Below are 17,649 nucleotides of genomic sequence, written 5' to 3'. Positions count from 1 at the left end.
TCATGTTGCTCTCATTCTGGCATTTTAAAGCAAAACTGTGGCAAATAAATCACTAATTGTGCCCATACAGTACAGAGTCGTTAATATAAACATCTCGTTAGTATATAAGCACTCATAGCCTAAGTATGGCTTGACATCTGGGAGACTAACCTTTTGGTTAGAGATATCTGCATTAGGCATCGTAGAAGGTGCCATTTTGTTCCACGAAAAAGCAGAAACACTTAAGCTATACTGGCTTAAATACTAACAAGGTGTTTCGCCTAAGAGTAAACAACCCGTACATTGGTCACCTCTCTGTGTGTGTAGTTTCTGTTTAACCTCTCTGTGTACGTCGTTTCTGTTTAAAAATCACTCCGTTAGGTGTTCTTCTCCTGTTAAGCAGCATTTGGATAATGTTTTTTTCTTTTTTCTTGTAGGATGAACAAAGCATGCAGTTCTGGCTTGGCCTAGAATCACTTCACGTGTGGATCAGCGATTTGCAGAGGCTGCTGAGCGTCCACCTCGACGCACTTAGCAACCCTGTTGTGCTCCAAGACCTGCTTCAGGAGCTGAGGGTGAGTTTTACTGAGCCTGTGACTTTTCTTTTCTTTTTATACGTTTTCTATCACCTTCTGTCCGCACAAGCGTACTGCAAAGTACACTAGATGCTGGATTCTCGCACAAAGTAAACATTAAACATGCTTGGCAGTTCGCGCTCATCCTATCCGTGCTTCCTTGCATGGTTGCCATTTATTAGCACCGTCAGTCGTGTAGACTCGTCAACATGCTGTAACTGTGTCACCAACTCCTCCGTCTTTTGGATTGGCCCAGTGCACTGTTTGTGAGAGTGCACAGGAGGGGGGGGGGGGGGGGAGGTAGTAGGAATACAGGTGTGATGCTGCCAGCGAAGTTTCTTGCGCAGTTTTTTGTCCTTCCGGTAACTGATGAGTGCTGCAAAACATGCTGTGGCAAAGGCATGCAGAAAGGCATAGTAGGCATAGTAGGCATAGTAGGCATAGTAGGCACAGTAGGCATAGTAGGCTCACTGACCTGGAGAGGCAAAGCAGAAGAGTGGGTCTAAAAATTAATCTGCAGAAAACTAAAGTAATGTTTAACAGTCTCGGAAGAGAACAGCAGTTTACTATAGGTAGCGAGGCACTGGAAGTGGTAAGAGAATACATCTACTTAGGGCAGGTAGTGACCGCGGATCCAGATCATGAGACTGAAATAATCAGTAGAATAAGAAAGGGCTGGGGTGCGTTTGGCAGGCGTTCTCAGATCATGAACAGCAGGTTGCCATTATCCCTCGAGAGAAAAGTGTATAATAGCTGTGTCTTACCAGTACTCACCTACAGGGCAGAAACCTGGAGGCTTACGAAAAGGGTTCTACTTAAATTGAGGATGACGTAACGAGCTATCGAAAGAAGAATGATGGGTGTAACGTTAAGGGATAAGAAAAGAGCAGATTGGGTGAGGGAACAAATGCGAGTTAATGACATCTTAGTTGAAATCAAGAAAAAGAAATGGGCGTGGGCAGGACATGTAATGAGGAGGGAAGATAACTGATGGTCATTAAGGGTTATGGACTGGATTCCAAGGGAAGGGAAGTGTAGCAGGGGGCGGGAGAGTTAGGTGGGCGGATGAGATTAAGAAGTTTGCAGGGACGACATGGCCACAATTAGTACATGACTGGGGTAGTCGGAGAAGTATGGGAGAGGCCTTTGCCATGCAGCGAGCGTAACTGATGATGGTGGTGGTGGTGATGATTATGATGATGATAGTAGGCAGAGTGGCGATGGTAGTTTATATATTACGGCGTACTTGAGCACTGCGCCTACAGTTCCCTTATGGGGTCGCATGATACCAAGTATCTTATTCACTCATAAATAGGTTCAACACGAACGTAGGTCGAACCGCCTATGTATTGAACTAACTGAGAAAGAAAAAAATATATAATTCAAGTATAGCAAGAGCTGACAGACCGCACCCAGTCAGCCTCTCGGGAACACCCCCGAGTAGAAGGAGACAGACTGACCAGGTAGGACATCACAGAGATGTACCAACAAGCCAGAAGAACATTCCCGTCACCACACACAAACCTAAACAGGGCACAAGCAGTGGTCCTACGGCAACTACAAACAAATACTTTCCTTAACCTGTTTCACCTTTTTGATCTGCTTTATGGCTGTGACTGTTTAGTGAATGTTTTGTTGAGCTGAAAGATGCACTCAAAATAACTAACTCTGAAACAAATGTGTGTATGATATGTTAGCTTCAGGCTATTATTTTTTTATCATTGTTATTATTAGTTTCTGCAAGATTTCCATAAGCTGTATTTGCTGTTCTCATTTAGGCCTCTTTCGAATGAAGCAAAAATACAAATTCCTTCTCTCTATAAATGCATGTTAGTATACCTCCCCTCCCCTCTCATCCTTTTGCTATCTGCTACATTAAACGATAATGATTAACAGAAACCTGCACAAATTTGCTGCAGAATGTTCGTCTTGCCTTTCAGCAACAAGCCTCATGCTTATTGAGTTCATTGTAATTGCTCTGTAGCACTCACACATGCTCTTTAGTACTTGCACAATGTGCAAGAGGGATGGCCGTCTTTTTATCTACACTACTGAAAGCGATGGCGCTGTCATGCCTTTGTGACTCACATTAGACAGCTCGTTTACGTGATATACAAGCAGGCATGCAAGGAAATAACCGGTCTGGTTTAACACGAATCACTCTCAAGGTGCCAGTCGTCCCTTCATGCTTATCCATCTAACTGATCTTGCGTCACACTTCACCACGCAGCAACTTGTGGCTGAAACTGCATCTCGGGAAGCTCAACTGGCAGACCTGGAGGCCCAGTCGCGGCTCCTATCACCCGAGGCCAACCGAGAGGCTCTGGAGAGGTTTGCCCTCCTCCAAAGCGAACTTGGCAACGTGTACAGCCTCTTGGAAGAGCGTGCCCGTGCCATCGAGGACCGTCTCCAGGCAGTCGAGCAAGATAGGAAGGAACAAGAACAGTTGCTAACCTCCAGCAGTGAGGAAACCCTCCCAAGACGGCAGTTCATTCAGGTATTGCTTTCACTTTATTAATTTCGTGTGGTGCATCCGTCGACCATGCTTTGGTTAATGCTAGTCCACCTCATTCTTCCATTGAACATGCTAGTTCATAAGAGCAGATACTTGAGCGAGTTGGTAGTTACAGGATGGAAATAAAGAGCATAACTTTTACGCAAACCGTAGGCAAAGAAGACGCACGTCAGTGCTTGTATGTGCCTTCTTTGCCTATGGTCTGCGTAAACGTTGCGCTGTTTACTCCCATCACGCTAGTCCACACATTTTGGAAACTCCGTCAATTCTAAACGCCAAAGAAGGTCACCTTATATAAGGAGGAGGAGTACCATGTTAGCTACAAGTGGATTTAGCCTTGCCATGTCAGCGGCTGCTCCGCCCGGGCATCTGCTTTTTGACCTGTGTGGGTGCTAAACATGGCACAATGCTAGTTGTGGCGTATGAGCATGTCAGACGTCACTAAACCTACCAAGAGAGATCAATAGGGCAACTAGATGAAGCAAAGGTAGGATGCCTTTGCTCCACCAAGTCTACCCGCACACGCTGAGCAGTCCTGCTGCATCACGTGATTGGTGACAGTTAGCTAGTAATGTTAAAGATCACCACTCACTGAACAAACCAGTGTCCATAATAAACACCTTATTTGAAAGGAGGCAGCAGGTTAGAAGGGTACGGGTGAAAAAGCACAGGCGAGACTGACCCCGAGATTCCATGTTCTCAGCACTCGCAACCACATTCCTTCAGATGAAAAGAGTTTTCTGTGTCTTTCTTCAGGAACTGAACCAGTCTTTGCAAGACCATGAGTGTGCCGTGCTCAAGCTACTGAGAAGCCCAGAATCGGTGCCCCAGCAGGACACCGGAGACACTCCTACGACCGAACAAGTCCTGCAAGAAGTGCACCGTGCCAGGCAGCCCTCCACAGTAAGCAGATTCTCTCACTATAGACAGTTTGTCGTGGCACTTGAATAAGCCGTCACAGCGTACATGAATGGACAATGAATTTTTCTGGCTTCAATACTTCTAAGCAGAATGGCTGTCTGACAGGTTAGTCAAAGTATATGGTTGAAGTTCAGTGCGAAACTGCAAGGAAGAAAAGTTAGAAAGCACATATTAATACAAACCAATGTTCCAACTTTTGCTAGTGTCTTGTAATGCCCTCACCCTATTTATCTGTGTAAGCACAGTTTTGTTGAACATAGGTCATACCTGTGCGAACACATGTTCACGTGTTTGCCAGTGCTTTTTGTCTAATAAGATTTAAGCTGGCAATTCGGCATTTCTCTCTGCGATTCTTCCAACTTGCTTTCTGCTTTTTGATTATTGTGTTTTGTGCTTCTGTGCTGTATTTTAGTCGCGTAACACCTTTAGAGACATAGATTGCTTGAATTATCGTGGACATCACATGCTTTCACGTGGTAGGACGCAGCAGCTGTAGCGTTGCTTGCCTCGTAGAAGAATGAAGTATGATTAACAAGACGAACAAGTGCTACTTGGTGCAAAGAAAGTTCAAAGGTGCCACGAAGCCACTGTTACAGTCATGAGCAATACAACCAGGAGCACACTGAATTCGTTTCTAAGCAAGAATTACTCGTGATGTGTGGATTACAATCTGATGCATTTAATGGGAAGTACTACCTTTCCTGTTTAACATTTAGTCTGCACCACTGTGGGGGGAGGCGTGGGGGGATGTTCATCTAGCCACTATGGCCTCCTAAAAGCAATTTGTGTGTTCTCTTTCATATCACTCGAAAGGGTCGGTCTCACTGAAAGAGTTTGCCTTCACATTACGTTCTTGTTTACTTTAAAATCTTACAGCAAATTTCACAGGGAGAATAGCCATAGGTAGGTGCACCATTGGCTTCTGGAATAAAACTAACCTGTGTTCTGTACTCCTTTAAAAGGACACCGCTACGCCATCTTCTTGGCTCGACGAAGCACCGTCGGACTCAAGCCCAGAGTCCTTGCACAACACGTGGACCGAGATTGTCTCCAGCCTGCGCGAGTTAGAAGAAGACCCCAGCATCGAGCCACAGAGGTTCCGCATCATTTACCTGCGCATCATTCACCTCATCATCATCTGGCGAAAGCGCGCAAGGAGTGCGCTGTCAGAACCTGCAGACTTTCAAGAATCATTGGAGGTGAGATTTCTTGCGTCTTGCTTCGAGAAGCTGAGCTACATCAGCCTTCGGGCTGATTGAAATGCAGTCTGTTCAACTGTGGCACTCTGAACACAGCCTCGGAATACCACACTCAAACACTGGCTGCTCATTATTCCTTTGCTCCCTGACGAATTTCATCTCGGTAGTAAGGTACAAAAAGAAATCTATGCTAAATATCTGGTGCGTTTTAAATAACACCATGGTCACTAAAACCATCATTATTTGTCTGTGATGGAAATAAGCCAACTATAATTATTCTTGTAGGTCAAGTGCTGTCAAAGGTCAAAAGTTCCTTTCGGGCATCTGCTCATAATATATGAACTTGCTGAGGTGCCCTGAAGATGTCATCACGTTCTAAGCCCCACTTGCACTCTGGGGCAGACTATATTTCAAATTGTTCAGCTATTAATGTGGTTCCCCAGTGAAAGGAACACTGCACACATCCTGTGTATTGGTACTGTGTGGTATTCATTTGTGCAGCAAACTCTATCTATCACTTATGGCGCACCGCCCAGCCCAACATCTTGTCCTAGTTGGTATGGCCAGTTTATCTACAAGGCGTAGTGTCAACACAATCAGAGCACAATTAATTTCATTCAGTTCAGTTGGTGTTCTATGAACTGGAAGACATTTACGCACCGTCAGCGTAAGTTCAAACATGTATAGAAAAAACATGTACAGGTAAAAAGCGACTGAAATGCATTGTTGTTGGTTTTATGTGCACTTTCAATTGCAATAATGGCTCAATTCAAGCTTAAAAATGTACATTTGGGACTACACCGCTCTTAGAAACAGGATTAAATTACACACCACAATTGAATGAAATTATGTTCTAGAGGTGTTCTCGTTAGCTTTTCTTTTTCTTGTTTGATTTGGAATTTATGGTTATGGTGCTTATGGTACTTCTCGTGAAGGAATGACGTGCAGCTAATAAATGGTGGTGTTATATCAAACCTCAATATAACGAACACAGATATAACAAAATAAAAATAAAACGTTTCTTGCTGATATCAGAGTGTAGCAAATATGTTTGCTTGTAATGAATATCGGATATAACGAAGATATTTTTGTGTCGGACCCAACTTTGTTATATTGATGTTCAACTGTACTTAGTTCTGAATCGAACAGTGGCCAGTAAGACAGCAAGCGAAGGTGTTGTGCACAGGAGCTAAACGTAAGATTGAAACAGCGGGGTCCGCCAGCAATCCACAGCATTCTTGCAGTGTCCTGCGTCACTGTCACAAGCATTTCTGACTCGCATGTTGCTGTTTCCCGTCCTCTGCAGCCGTTGGATGGTCAGCTTGTCGAAGTGTTGAGGATCGTGAGAAGGCTTCCGGGCTTGGTGCTGAGCCATGGGTCAAGTCTTCCTTCTGAAGAACAGGCTGCGCTTAGCCAAGCCGGGAACGAGCTCGTTGCCTACATCGAGAGTGCGGAACCCGAGATGAGGGACATGATCAGCGCACGTCTCGCTCTTCAGCAGGACACGCGTAAACTTGAGGTGTGTGCATTTGTGCAGCAAAAAGCAAGCCATAGATTTTTCACTGGGCGGTTATCGTGCTCATTTATTTATTTATTTATTTATTTTTCTCACATATGTTTCGAGACCTTTTACTTTGGAGAATGCCTTCGGTATGCTCATGTCCGTTCTACAAATTGGCACGTATGTTATGGTTAAGCACAACAGTGTGTTGAAGAAGTGTATGTGATTCGTCCCTGCTCATTCACCAGAATTATTTAATAATGTCTTTGATATCAGTGTTGCAGTACAAGGACGTAGGCTCCCCATAGCGGCTGAGTGGCTGTGACGTTCTTGCTGCTGAGCTCAAGGTTGCGGGTTCAAATCCCATTCACAACTGGCCACATTCCGAGGGGGGTAATGCAAATGTGATTTTTTTTTTTACCGTGGTTTGGGTGCACATTAAAAAATACGAGGTAGTCAAAATTAATTCAGAGAACCCCCCTCCCACTAGGAGCTCCCTCATGGCATATTGTGAAGCTTCATGACAGTGAAACCCCACAATTTTTATTTAAATTTACTATAATGGTACATCTAAGAACCGGCTGCCATTGAATTGATGTTTAGTTATATCAAAGTCTTTTGTTTCTCTTTTTGTTTTTGTGAGTAGTGGTTAGTTGTTTCACCTTAACTACCCAACATCATGCACAGTTCCACTTACTACTTTGATCACAAACATTGCATGCGTCATGCTGCGCGTTTGATCTGAGCTGCTGCTGTTTTGTGTTTGGAGTTACAGTGGCACGTGTCAGCTTTCTATATACAAAACGGACTCGAGCATACTCCACTACAAGTTTAATTTAATTTCATCATTTTAACTCACTGTTTACATAGCTGAGCTATACTGAGCACCCAACGGCCAGTAAATATGCTCCGTAATTTTTTTTCTTCAGGAACAAGCTTCTCGCCTGCTTCAGAAGGTCGACCAGGAGCTGGCGCCAGAGCTGGATCGCATTCGTGAAGGAGACCCCGACTGGATCAGAAAGGTAAGCACACACGATAGTGTGAAGCTGTCGTAGTGAAGCTTTTACTTAAAGCTGGAGCAATTGAAAAACTATTTTGGGCACAGATTCCAGAATGTCACTGAATAGTTTTTTAGGTGATGTAGGGCCGTAATCTCCCCCAATAACTTTCGGAGATACTTTCACGTGACGTGGCATCGGGTGCAATGCTTCACTGGAGCTTCAAGCGTTCTGTCTGCTGGCTTAGCCAATCAGCGTCCAGTGATAGAGACAGAGTCAACTTCCATTAATTCAACCCTGATGGGACAGATGAAACTGGACGTCGGGTCGAATTAAACAAAAGATAACAGAACCCACAGCCTTCGCATTTCGCGTGCGATGCTCTACCAATTGAGCTACCGCGGTGCTGTTTCCCCATCCACTTTCTTGGGTATTTATGTGTACTAGTAGAACCCTGGGAGTGTTAGCCAGCGCCACCACTCAGACCTTGGCAGTGGACGTGGAACGTCCTTGTTGCCGCAGGCGTCACGAGAACGTGATCTTTTTGGGTGACGGCAACTGGTCAATAAACCCACATATGCTACTTGAAGGCATCAATGTTGCCGGATTCGAGACCCTCGTTATGTAATAAACGAGAAGAAAGGGGGTTAACCGAGGGGCCCGGTTTTTATTAGTCATATCATGAGAAGCCAACAAACACTGACACCAAGGACAACATAGGGGAAATTACTTGTGCTTAATAAATGAAATGAAGAAACGATAAGTTAATGGAATTTAAAGTGGATGAAAAAACAACTTGCCGCAGGTGGCAACCGAACCCACAACCTTCGCATTCCGCATTTTTTCATCCACTTTAATTTCCATTAACTTATCGTTTCTTCATTTCATTTATTAAGCACAAGTAATTTCCCCTATGTTGTTTTTGGTGTCAGTGTTTCTTGGCTTCTCATGATATGACTAATAAAAATCGGGCCCCTCGGTTAACCCCCTTTCTTCTCGTTTATTAGCAATCATAAAGTGACATAAAATGACACAAAAGGTGCAGAAAACTGACGTAGCATTCCTGTTGAATAACTTTCAGTGGTATCATTTTCAGTGCAAACAAATTGAAAAACAGCCAAAGGGACGTGACGTTAAGGTCACTTTTGTGCCGCCTATTGTCGAGTCCATAGACAAAACAGGCAACAGAAATGCTGTAATTTCAGTGGTCTCCCTTCGTTTTACAGAGTAAAACTACAAAGCAATCAACAAAGAATATGCAATTCATGCTGATAAAGCCTTAAATACACCCACTTTAATGTTATGAGAACTTGATGTTGCGCCACACAGTGTTCAAGTATATTGTCAAAGTATTTTGAAGTTCTTCCTCCCAAGTGCCTAGCTCATTTAAGAAAGCATCTTTTTTCTTTCGTGCTCATGCTTGATTAATGCCTTCTTACAGGTGGAAGCCTGGATTGAAGCACTGTGCTCAGCGCGGGCCGAAGTGAGGGAGCTGACAAGGGCCACCGTGCCGTCTGCACCTGAAGACACTGACGTTGCCAGTCACACACCTGCTGTGGCGAGCCTTGCACAGTGCTCACACAGGCTGCATATACTATGGTGCCAGGTATGTGTGGAACATAAGGAAATGATTTGCTTTTCAACTGTGACAGGTTTCGTGGGCTCATTTTTGTGGCATAGAGTGATGCATGACATTATGAATGTAACCAATATCAGTCACCGCAGGCTGCACATGTGAGCCAGTTGGTGGCTTATCAGGGGTGAAGAAATGGCATGAACACAGGACACAGTGCTGCATCCTGTGTCCTTTAACTTTTGTCCTGCATTCATGCCATTTCGTTGCTGTAATATCAGCTGCAGACTGAAAATTATTTTTGTCCTGGGGTGTTCCTTTTGTGCCGGTAGCCTTTCCATGATCCAGTGTTCATTTTGTAACATCCGTTAATAGGCTAATAGAAAAATATTTTAATCGTCTTCATAAGATCTGTGCTTGAGGTGCAAGTAGCTCAATCATTAGTGGCTCAAGAAGGAACTAAGAAAGCCAAAGCTTAGCACATATGTTTGTGTGCAGAATTAAGGACAGCTTTAAGTGACGCTAAGCATTTATAGGAAATAGGAGCACAGAATATTCTAGGTGATTGGCGGCCCACTTTTCAGCAGCATATGTGCAGTCTTTGTCAAAAGAAACAGAGCCACTGGGAGTGTTGCTGTTTTCCAGCGCTGTCATGTCGTACCCACAGAAGTACGTATCAGCACTAGAAATCTCTGTCAGATGAGGGCAAGGGTTTGTCTCTCTCCCTCCCAAGCTTTTGAGCAACAAGATATGATGGTAGGCTGACTAGACATCCTGCATGTCAAGTGCCATCATGCATGTAGTGACTTCATTCCTTTCGACAAAAGAAACAGCATTTCAAGACAAAATGCGAACTGAGTTACTGGTAGATTGTATCTCATAAAACCTGAGTCAGATCCAACAGCATAGCTCAACTCGTCAATATATTGTAAATTCAAACAGCTAGGGGTGATGTGTCGTGAAGTTCATGCCTTCTTGGACAGGTGGCGCTAAGTGAGCGGCTGAGATTTGCCTGCTTGCATGATGTGTCCACGTCATGTGTGTGCATAAACCTTGGCAGAGTACTTCAGCAAAACCAGAAATAAAGTTTCGTCAGTTCTGTTCCACACATCACCTTTGCTGGCTTTGTTGCCACGGGAGCTGCTGTGTACTCAACATCTTTGCTGCCGTTGTGCCCCACTCGACAAAACCACATTGCAGCTGTACAATGTCAAAACATAGAAACAGTGCTTTACAAGTCTCCAAAATCAAATGTTATGTGAAACCACTGAAATACAAGTCTTCAAAATCAGAGGCAAAGGTTACTAGAAACCAGTAACATGCAAGTCTACGAAATCAAAGCTTACGCCTCTACAGACACGTCTTGTGATAATGTGCCCCAGAGATTTCGCATGGGAAGCAAAGTGGTAATTGATGTTCACATTGACTCGTTAATTTCTTGCATGTAGTGTCAGCTCCTGGTGCGTAGGGCCCTGAGACAACAGGCCCTGCAAAACAGGCTGGCAGGCTGCAAGGCAGCTGCCAAGGCACAGGAAACCTTCCTGCAACCCCTGATTGCCCCCTGGTCTCCCACGGGCAGCCCTCAGCAACTGAAGGACATTGAGGATTCCGTCAAGGTGAGCAGCCCACCATGTTGCTAGTTCTCGTTCTTTCAACCCTAACAGCTACATATCATTTTACTGTGATAAGCAGATAAGGAGCACAATTGTTGCGTTATACGAGTACTGAGCTATGGTTGGAAACTAGGAGGTTAACAATGAACCTAGAGAAGCTAAGGGCTACGCAACGAGCGATGGAACGAAAAATGACGAGCATAAATTAAAAAAGATGGGAAGACAGCAGTGTGGATTGAAGAGAAGACGACAGTAGACGATATTCTAGTTGACATTAGAAGAAAAAAAATAGAACAGGGCAGGCCCTGTAATGCATAGGGCAGATGACCGGTGGTCTATTAGAGTTTAAAGAATGGCTGCCATGAGAACGAAAGTGCGGGCGAGGATGGCAGAAAACTAGGTGGTGTGACGGAATTGGGAAATTTTCACATATAAGATGGGGTCAGCTGGTGCAAGCCAGAGATCGCTGGGAGAGGCGCCTTCGTTCCGCAGTGGACATAAAATGAACTGCTGATGACTGCTGAATGCATGTAAGAGAGCCCAGTGGTCGTGTTTTGCGTAGGGCCACCTACCCCATTCTGCCGTGTTTCACTGTATGTCTGCTCATGCGAGACTCTTTTGCTTTCTGTTGTTCAGGAGGCACTACAGGAAGTCCAGTTCCTCGACGCTCTTGGAAAGCACCTGTCCAGCCAGAGTGATCAGTCCGCTGAGGCTCCAATGGAGGTTTCCCCAACAGACACGCTCGCCGAGGCCAGATTGGCCCAACTTAGATCTTCGGCTGTGGCGCTAAAGAAGCTCGAGGACACTACGAGAGAGCAGCTCACTTGGATGCAGGAGCATCCACTCTGGGAGCCCAGTGCCCCTACATCCCTGGAGTCATTGGAAGAAGCGCTGCGATCTCTTGAGGTGTGTGTCTGCCCATTTGCTTGTTTTTGTCTTTCCAAAACAAAGCCACCATTCTCTTTATATTATTGTGAGCTGAGCAGTCCTGGTAACATTTTTTTCAGATAAAGTTGCCAGGTCATAGCCGAAAACACTCCAGCTTTATAAAGGTCACACTAAGTAATGTAATGGTAATGTTAATGACTTGGTAATAATAGAAATAATGGTAGCCTAATGGTCAGAAGAGACGAAGGAAATGTATGACAAGAGTCACTGTTTTGTCAAAAACGTGTCCTTCTTTTCACGCTACAGGACATTCACTTTACTAGGAGCCGCGATTCCTTTGCAGGACCTGGAATGCAAGGCTCGCATGCGAGTGCCCTACGTCCACAACCTTCAGGACCTGTCCAGGGAAGTCGTGCTAGGGCCTCACGTGCCTCCGGAGCAGCAGCCAGCGGTGCTTTTGCTTGTCTGGCATGAGTACTGGATGCTCCTGTCGAGGAGAACAGCTTGGCTGCGCCGCGAGGTAGCCCGCTTGCGTCGGACCAGGGAGGCGCTGGACAAAGCCAATGCCGCCATCACGACTGCTGAGAAGCTGCTCAAGGACAGCCAGCCACAGGCTAAACAACCAACGAAGACCATTGAAGTAAGTGGGGCAGCCAGGAAAAAAGAACTGGCATAGTTCTTGTAAGCATAGTTTTCTACGAAAACTTCTAGAGGAAAATTTGGTGCCAGTGTTTGTGAGAGCTACAAGCGTGGTAGATCAGTCAGTGCAGGGATGGCGGGCAGTAGATATATTTGCTTAAGCTTTGTTATTCAGCAGAATGGGATGTTGGGCCACTTGGTTCATGCTTGAAATGTGGTTCTGGTGCAGCGAAACTAAGCGAAACTAAGCTTCTTTCCGCTTAGTTTTGCTGCGCCAGAACCACATTTCATTTAAACTTTGTCCTTCCAGCTTCAGACGACATTGTGACTGTGCAAGCGGATCATTCCCAACAAAATATTGCACTATAAGTGCAATAATTTTCCCTGATTATGCATGCATGCATGCAGAGGCTTCTTGCCTTCATGTGTTTAGAAAAATATGAGTATATTAGCATTTAAGGCAGTAAAGGCAGATAAAGCATAGTAAACAAAGCCACAAGAATGCCTGAAGCCATAAACACAAAGATTAGACATATTCATGTACTACCCATCATTCTGTTTGCACTTTTTGTGGAATAACAAGCTGTTTGGGGGATAGTGAAGTACTTTCACCCATTTAGGCCTTTTTACTCACATTTGCTAGTTAGCAAGCTTACCCAGCCCTTTCATGGTGACCACATGTAACCAGAAAGCCAGTACACTGCTTGCGGTAGTGGTCCATCAAGGAGTGAAGAAGAAGAAAAGAATACTTTGAGTCATTACAGTGTTTGTTAGATAAAATGATGAGATGAGAAAATTTGTAGGCATTGGAAGGGTTTGGTTGACACAAGATGGGGGTAACTGTAGGCCTCTGTGTGAAGCATTTGTCCTGCAGCAGATTTAAAACCAGGTAAAACAGACTGACTAGGATGTCACATTTTTTTTTCAAGGCTTTGACGGCACTCGATTCATTTCCAGTTGGCCAGGCACGTGCACGAGGCAGAGAGGAGCCTGCAGATTGCTGTGGAAAAGCCATCGGGTGACACGGTTTCCCTCGAAAGCCTGGAAACGGACACCAGAAAACTGAGGCAGCGGCTTAGCAAGCTGCAGGAAGGCCTGCAGAAGGCTCGTGCAAGCTGGTCAACTCTGGCCGACCATTCTGACCGAGATAACCTTGAAAAGGCAGTGGAAGAGCTGCTGAATGCAACGGAACAAGCGGCGCAGCATCTTCCAACGACAGACCTCCCCATGCTTCAGGTATTAACAAGCAGTTCACATCAATTTTGAAGCCAGAATTAGAAAAGAAAAAAAAGTGACAACTTGGTTGGTGGCATTGCTTCTCTGCAGGCATTACTGGTTCCATGTATTTTGTGTATGTACGCATGCATACACTTTCTGCATTAAAAACTGTGTGCCTTCTTTAGAAACTGGAATATGTTGACATTTATTTGTCATTTTGCGCAAGCCTTTCATTGGACATAATGGCAACTCTGTAGCGTGTGTCGATTTTGTTAATTTCAAACTGTTATGTAAAGATCTGTCCAAGTGGAGGCTGGGGTCGGATTCGTTTTGGCAGTTCACGGGATCCTGAAATGCCATTCGTAGAAAACCTTTGTCTACAAAAAAAAAAACCTGGCGGCACAGCATCTTCAGTTCGGCATCCCATTCCCGGAGCCACTCAGACTAAAGATCCTATGTTGTCCACACTTTCAAGCTTGTAGAATGTGTATTGGATTGGGACGCCTCTTACACTTTTGAAGCAGAGTGGCAATCTGCTCTTGCCGATGACGACCGGCTGCAGCTTGCACGAGTCATTCATATGCGCAGCAAGCAAAACTGAGAGAGGCATGTACCATGACCCATCAGATTCAGTCCCTCATTTGACAGGATCTGCCAAAACAGTGCCGTTCCAAGTTTGTTGGCATTAAATATTTCCGTCAAAGCAAGAATTGATTGCATGTCTGTTAGGAGAAGTGCACTTGCAGGGGCACAGTGTGACACAGCGTTCAATGTATCGAATGTGGCGGTGAATGGGAGGTCGATGTACGCATAGTACCTCGCTATACTTCTGCATGGGATTTTCAATGGGATTATAAAACTATTCGATATCGACAATAATTCTATATATCCGAGTTTGATATATCTAGGATCGACTCTATATCATTCATTCCATACATAAATGTAGTTGTTGTATATATGTGACCAAGGAACCCATGGTAGATGTAGAAACGTCTATATATATGTTTTATTTTTGCAGTGATGAGTGTACATTAGATCTTCTACCAGTAAGGGTAGAAGAGATAAGATCCACGTTACCTGCAGACTTGTGCGTTACACACGCAGCCTGCAGTGTCCTTCATGTCCATTTCAAACATTCAGTTTTGTTTTTCTTGTGGAAGAAGGGAATTTGTTGTGCTTTTTCTTGTGTGTTCGGCATACTGATTTAAGTTCGTTTGTTGGCCCCCAGGCATGCAAGGAAGAAATGGAGGCCTGCAAGCCTGCCCTGCTGTCGGCTTTGTCATCGTGCCCAGCTGCCGACGAGGAAGCACGCCGGAGGCTGTATGTCATCCTCAGCCGATGGCACATCATCATAGTGCTGCTGTTGAAGCAGCTCAGGTCGGCAAAGAGGAGGGCAGGCGAGCACGACCGTGCCATGGTGGCACGTTGCGAGTTGAGACCTAGCATGGAAGCGACGCAGGCAGCTCTAAAGCAGGTCACTAGAGAGAAGCCCACAAGGCGTCTGCACATTAGGTCCTGCTTGTACGTAATTAAGGTGAGTGAAGCTTCGGCTAAACGTAAGTCGAATTCTACTGATTGATCAGGAGTCACGATTTGAGTTCGCCAGCAAATACAGAAAGACACTGCAATCAGCAGCTTTCCAGTGATAACACTTGTCACATCACATTGAGCTGATATGATAAGTGCGGCAACACGCAGTAACTTGTAATATCTTTAACTTGTCATTTCGCAGCTCTATCGCAGAGCTATGGAGGCCATGTGAGACTACACTCAAGCTGTATGTCAATTCTCAATATAAGAAACATGTATATTGCAGATTATCAAATATAGTGACGCAAATCTGAAATGTTTCTCACTGATATCAGCATGTCACGAATATATGCCTATAACAAATATTGGACATAACAAAGTTATTTTTCTCTCAGATAGAACTCTATTATAACAAGGTCTTACTGCATAAATATTGCAACAATATTGCTTCACTAACAATATTGCTTCGCTAACAATATTGGAACACGCTTCTTGTACCAAGACTTTGTTTCTGTGTTACGTGCCTTTGCCAGTGCATTCTCGAATGAATACTCAAAGGCATACAAGATTGAGGCTTTCAGCCAACAAAACGAACAGTGTTTATTAGCCAGGCAAAACTAGGTAATGATAAGTTCAAAAAAAGATTAGGCACAGATCAGATGATTACACTTTTGTTCTGCCACAAATTTTCCGCAATATTTTATCCCTGCGATCCGCATTCTTTGTTGTTCATTTCCCGACTCGTCTTCGTCACTTTCAGTGGATCAGAGAAATGCTGAAGTCACAGAAGGCAGCTCTGGACAGCCTGGAGAAGAAGGGACAGGATGTTGCTGCGTTGCGCAAACAGCACGACGCAATGGAAAAGGAAGCCAGCAAGCGAAGCCAAAGCCTCGAAGGCGCCTTCGGGGAGGTCAGCACTTTCGACAACTCCTTGGACGCAGTCGAGTCCTTCCTCACCCAGGCCGACGACTGTCTGCAGCGCTACTTGAACTGCTCGCCCGAGCTGTACGCCAGCTACCTGCCAGCGCTCGAGGCAAGTGCTTTGTTGCTGTGGCATGCTCCTCTTGTACCACGCTAGCTCACGAATCTGAGTTAGACTCACTCAAGCACTCGAATACATTTGGAACAAACTGAAATATTGCACACTAGTAGGTACTGTCAGGAAGGAATTACTGAACTGGCTTAGATGTTCAATTATTTAAATTCTGGGGTCTTGCATGCGAAAAGCACAATCTGATATTGAGGCACACCGTAGTGGGGGACTCCGGATTAATTTCCACCAGCCGGGGTTCTTTACTGTTTGCATAAATCTAAGTACACATGAGCATTCTTGCATTTCACCCTGTAGAAATGTGGCCGCCATGGCTGGGATCAAACCTGGAAGCTCAAGCTCAGTAGCGCAATGCCATAGGTCTTAAGCAACCGTGGCAGGTGGCCGAAATGTTATGTAATTCAAAATATTAAGAGCGAGCAAGGGCTATCTTTCTTAAGAACTCAAGCATTTTCATTTAAACGTGCCATTACAATGTTGGCATGAATTATACATGTTGCAACCACAGTTAAAGGTATGTAAAAGTTTTCATACCCCTGTGAACCAAAGCGAAACAATACATTAGCCAATAACTGGCAGGAGTGCCTGTAGGCTGTTCATTCATTGTCATTCATGATTTACCTGAGTGGTTGTCCAGTGGCTGTGGTGTTCTGCTTGATCATAAGGTTGCGGGTGTGGTCCCCAGCTGTGGTGGGTGCGTTTTGATGGGAGCAGAATACGAAAATGTCTCTCTTCTTGGGTTTCTACGTGATAAACGAAATCCACAGGATAAATAATAAATCCCCTGTACCCACTTCTATGTCCCTCATAGCCTACTATGCTTTGAGACACAAGACAGTCACCTCAATTCAGTGATGCATAATGTCTAGTGTTGGCTTTTCGTTTCTCATGCCTGAGGTGCTTGTTTGTAGAACTCAGTCGACTGAGAAAGAGATCTTGTGTGATAGTCACATTGGCGCACATGACAGACTCGCAGTTCGTGACTCACAGTTTTGGCACTGTATGGTTCTTCGTTGTCACTACAGTGTGACAGATCAGGTTCCCATTGACCAATGAAATTCTGTCTAGGCCACTCAATATGTTCTTGTTTGGTTCAGCTGTTTCCAAACACCTCCTACATAGCTAAATGATACAGCTTACCATGTGTGCTTCCCTCTCACTTGCCCCTCCTTTTTGATGTGCTGCTCCAGGCTTTGGGCCAGACACTGGAGAAACAGGAGAGACCACTGCTGGGTAGTCTAGAGGCTGCTCAGGCAAACCTGACCGACAGTGATGGACGCAAGCCTGAGAAGACATCGCTGGAGAAAGTTCGGCAACTGCGGGACAGGCAAGTGTACTACAGTAAAATCTCGATAATTCGAAATCTCTTCATTCAAACTGACGGGTAATTTGAACTGCTCCGTTGGTCCCGGCAAGGTCCTGTGTATTTTAATAGAGAAAAACTTGCGC

The 17,649-nt window shown here is 44.9% G+C and overlaps 1 protein-coding gene across 1 annotated transcript in view; it reads left to right on the top strand.

Moving 5' to 3' along the window:
* The window catches only part of LOC126534488 (uncharacterized), a 369,598-nt gene that overhangs the window by 319,595 nt on the left and 32,354 nt on the right, over positions 1–17,649 (top strand). The window contains exons 125-138 of the mRNA XM_072289535.1: positions 417–554; positions 2,785–3,051; positions 3,826–3,972; positions 4,953–5,189; positions 6,496–6,708; positions 7,620–7,712; positions 9,130–9,294; positions 10,710–10,877; positions 11,511–11,780; positions 12,106–12,402; positions 13,359–13,637; positions 14,848–15,153; positions 15,910–16,182; positions 17,391–17,527. Coding sequence (XP_072145636.1) covers positions 417–554; positions 2,785–3,051; positions 3,826–3,972; positions 4,953–5,189; positions 6,496–6,708; positions 7,620–7,712; positions 9,130–9,294; positions 10,710–10,877; positions 11,511–11,780; positions 12,106–12,402; positions 13,359–13,637; positions 14,848–15,153; positions 15,910–16,182; positions 17,391–17,527 — 2,990 coding nt within the window. The remainder of the gene's footprint in view (positions 1–416; positions 555–2,784; positions 3,052–3,825; positions 3,973–4,952; positions 5,190–6,495; positions 6,709–7,619; positions 7,713–9,129; positions 9,295–10,709; positions 10,878–11,510; positions 11,781–12,105; positions 12,403–13,358; positions 13,638–14,847; positions 15,154–15,909; positions 16,183–17,390; positions 17,528–17,649) is intronic.

Source organism: Dermacentor andersoni, chromosome 7, assembly GCF_023375885.2.
Source record: "Dermacentor andersoni chromosome 7, qqDerAnde1_hic_scaffold, whole genome shotgun sequence".
Classification (NCBI taxonomy): domain Eukaryota; kingdom Metazoa; phylum Arthropoda; class Arachnida; order Ixodida; family Ixodidae; genus Dermacentor; species Dermacentor andersoni.
Note: the sequence above shows the minus strand (reverse complement) of the source record. Positions and strands in the feature narration are given on the sequence as shown.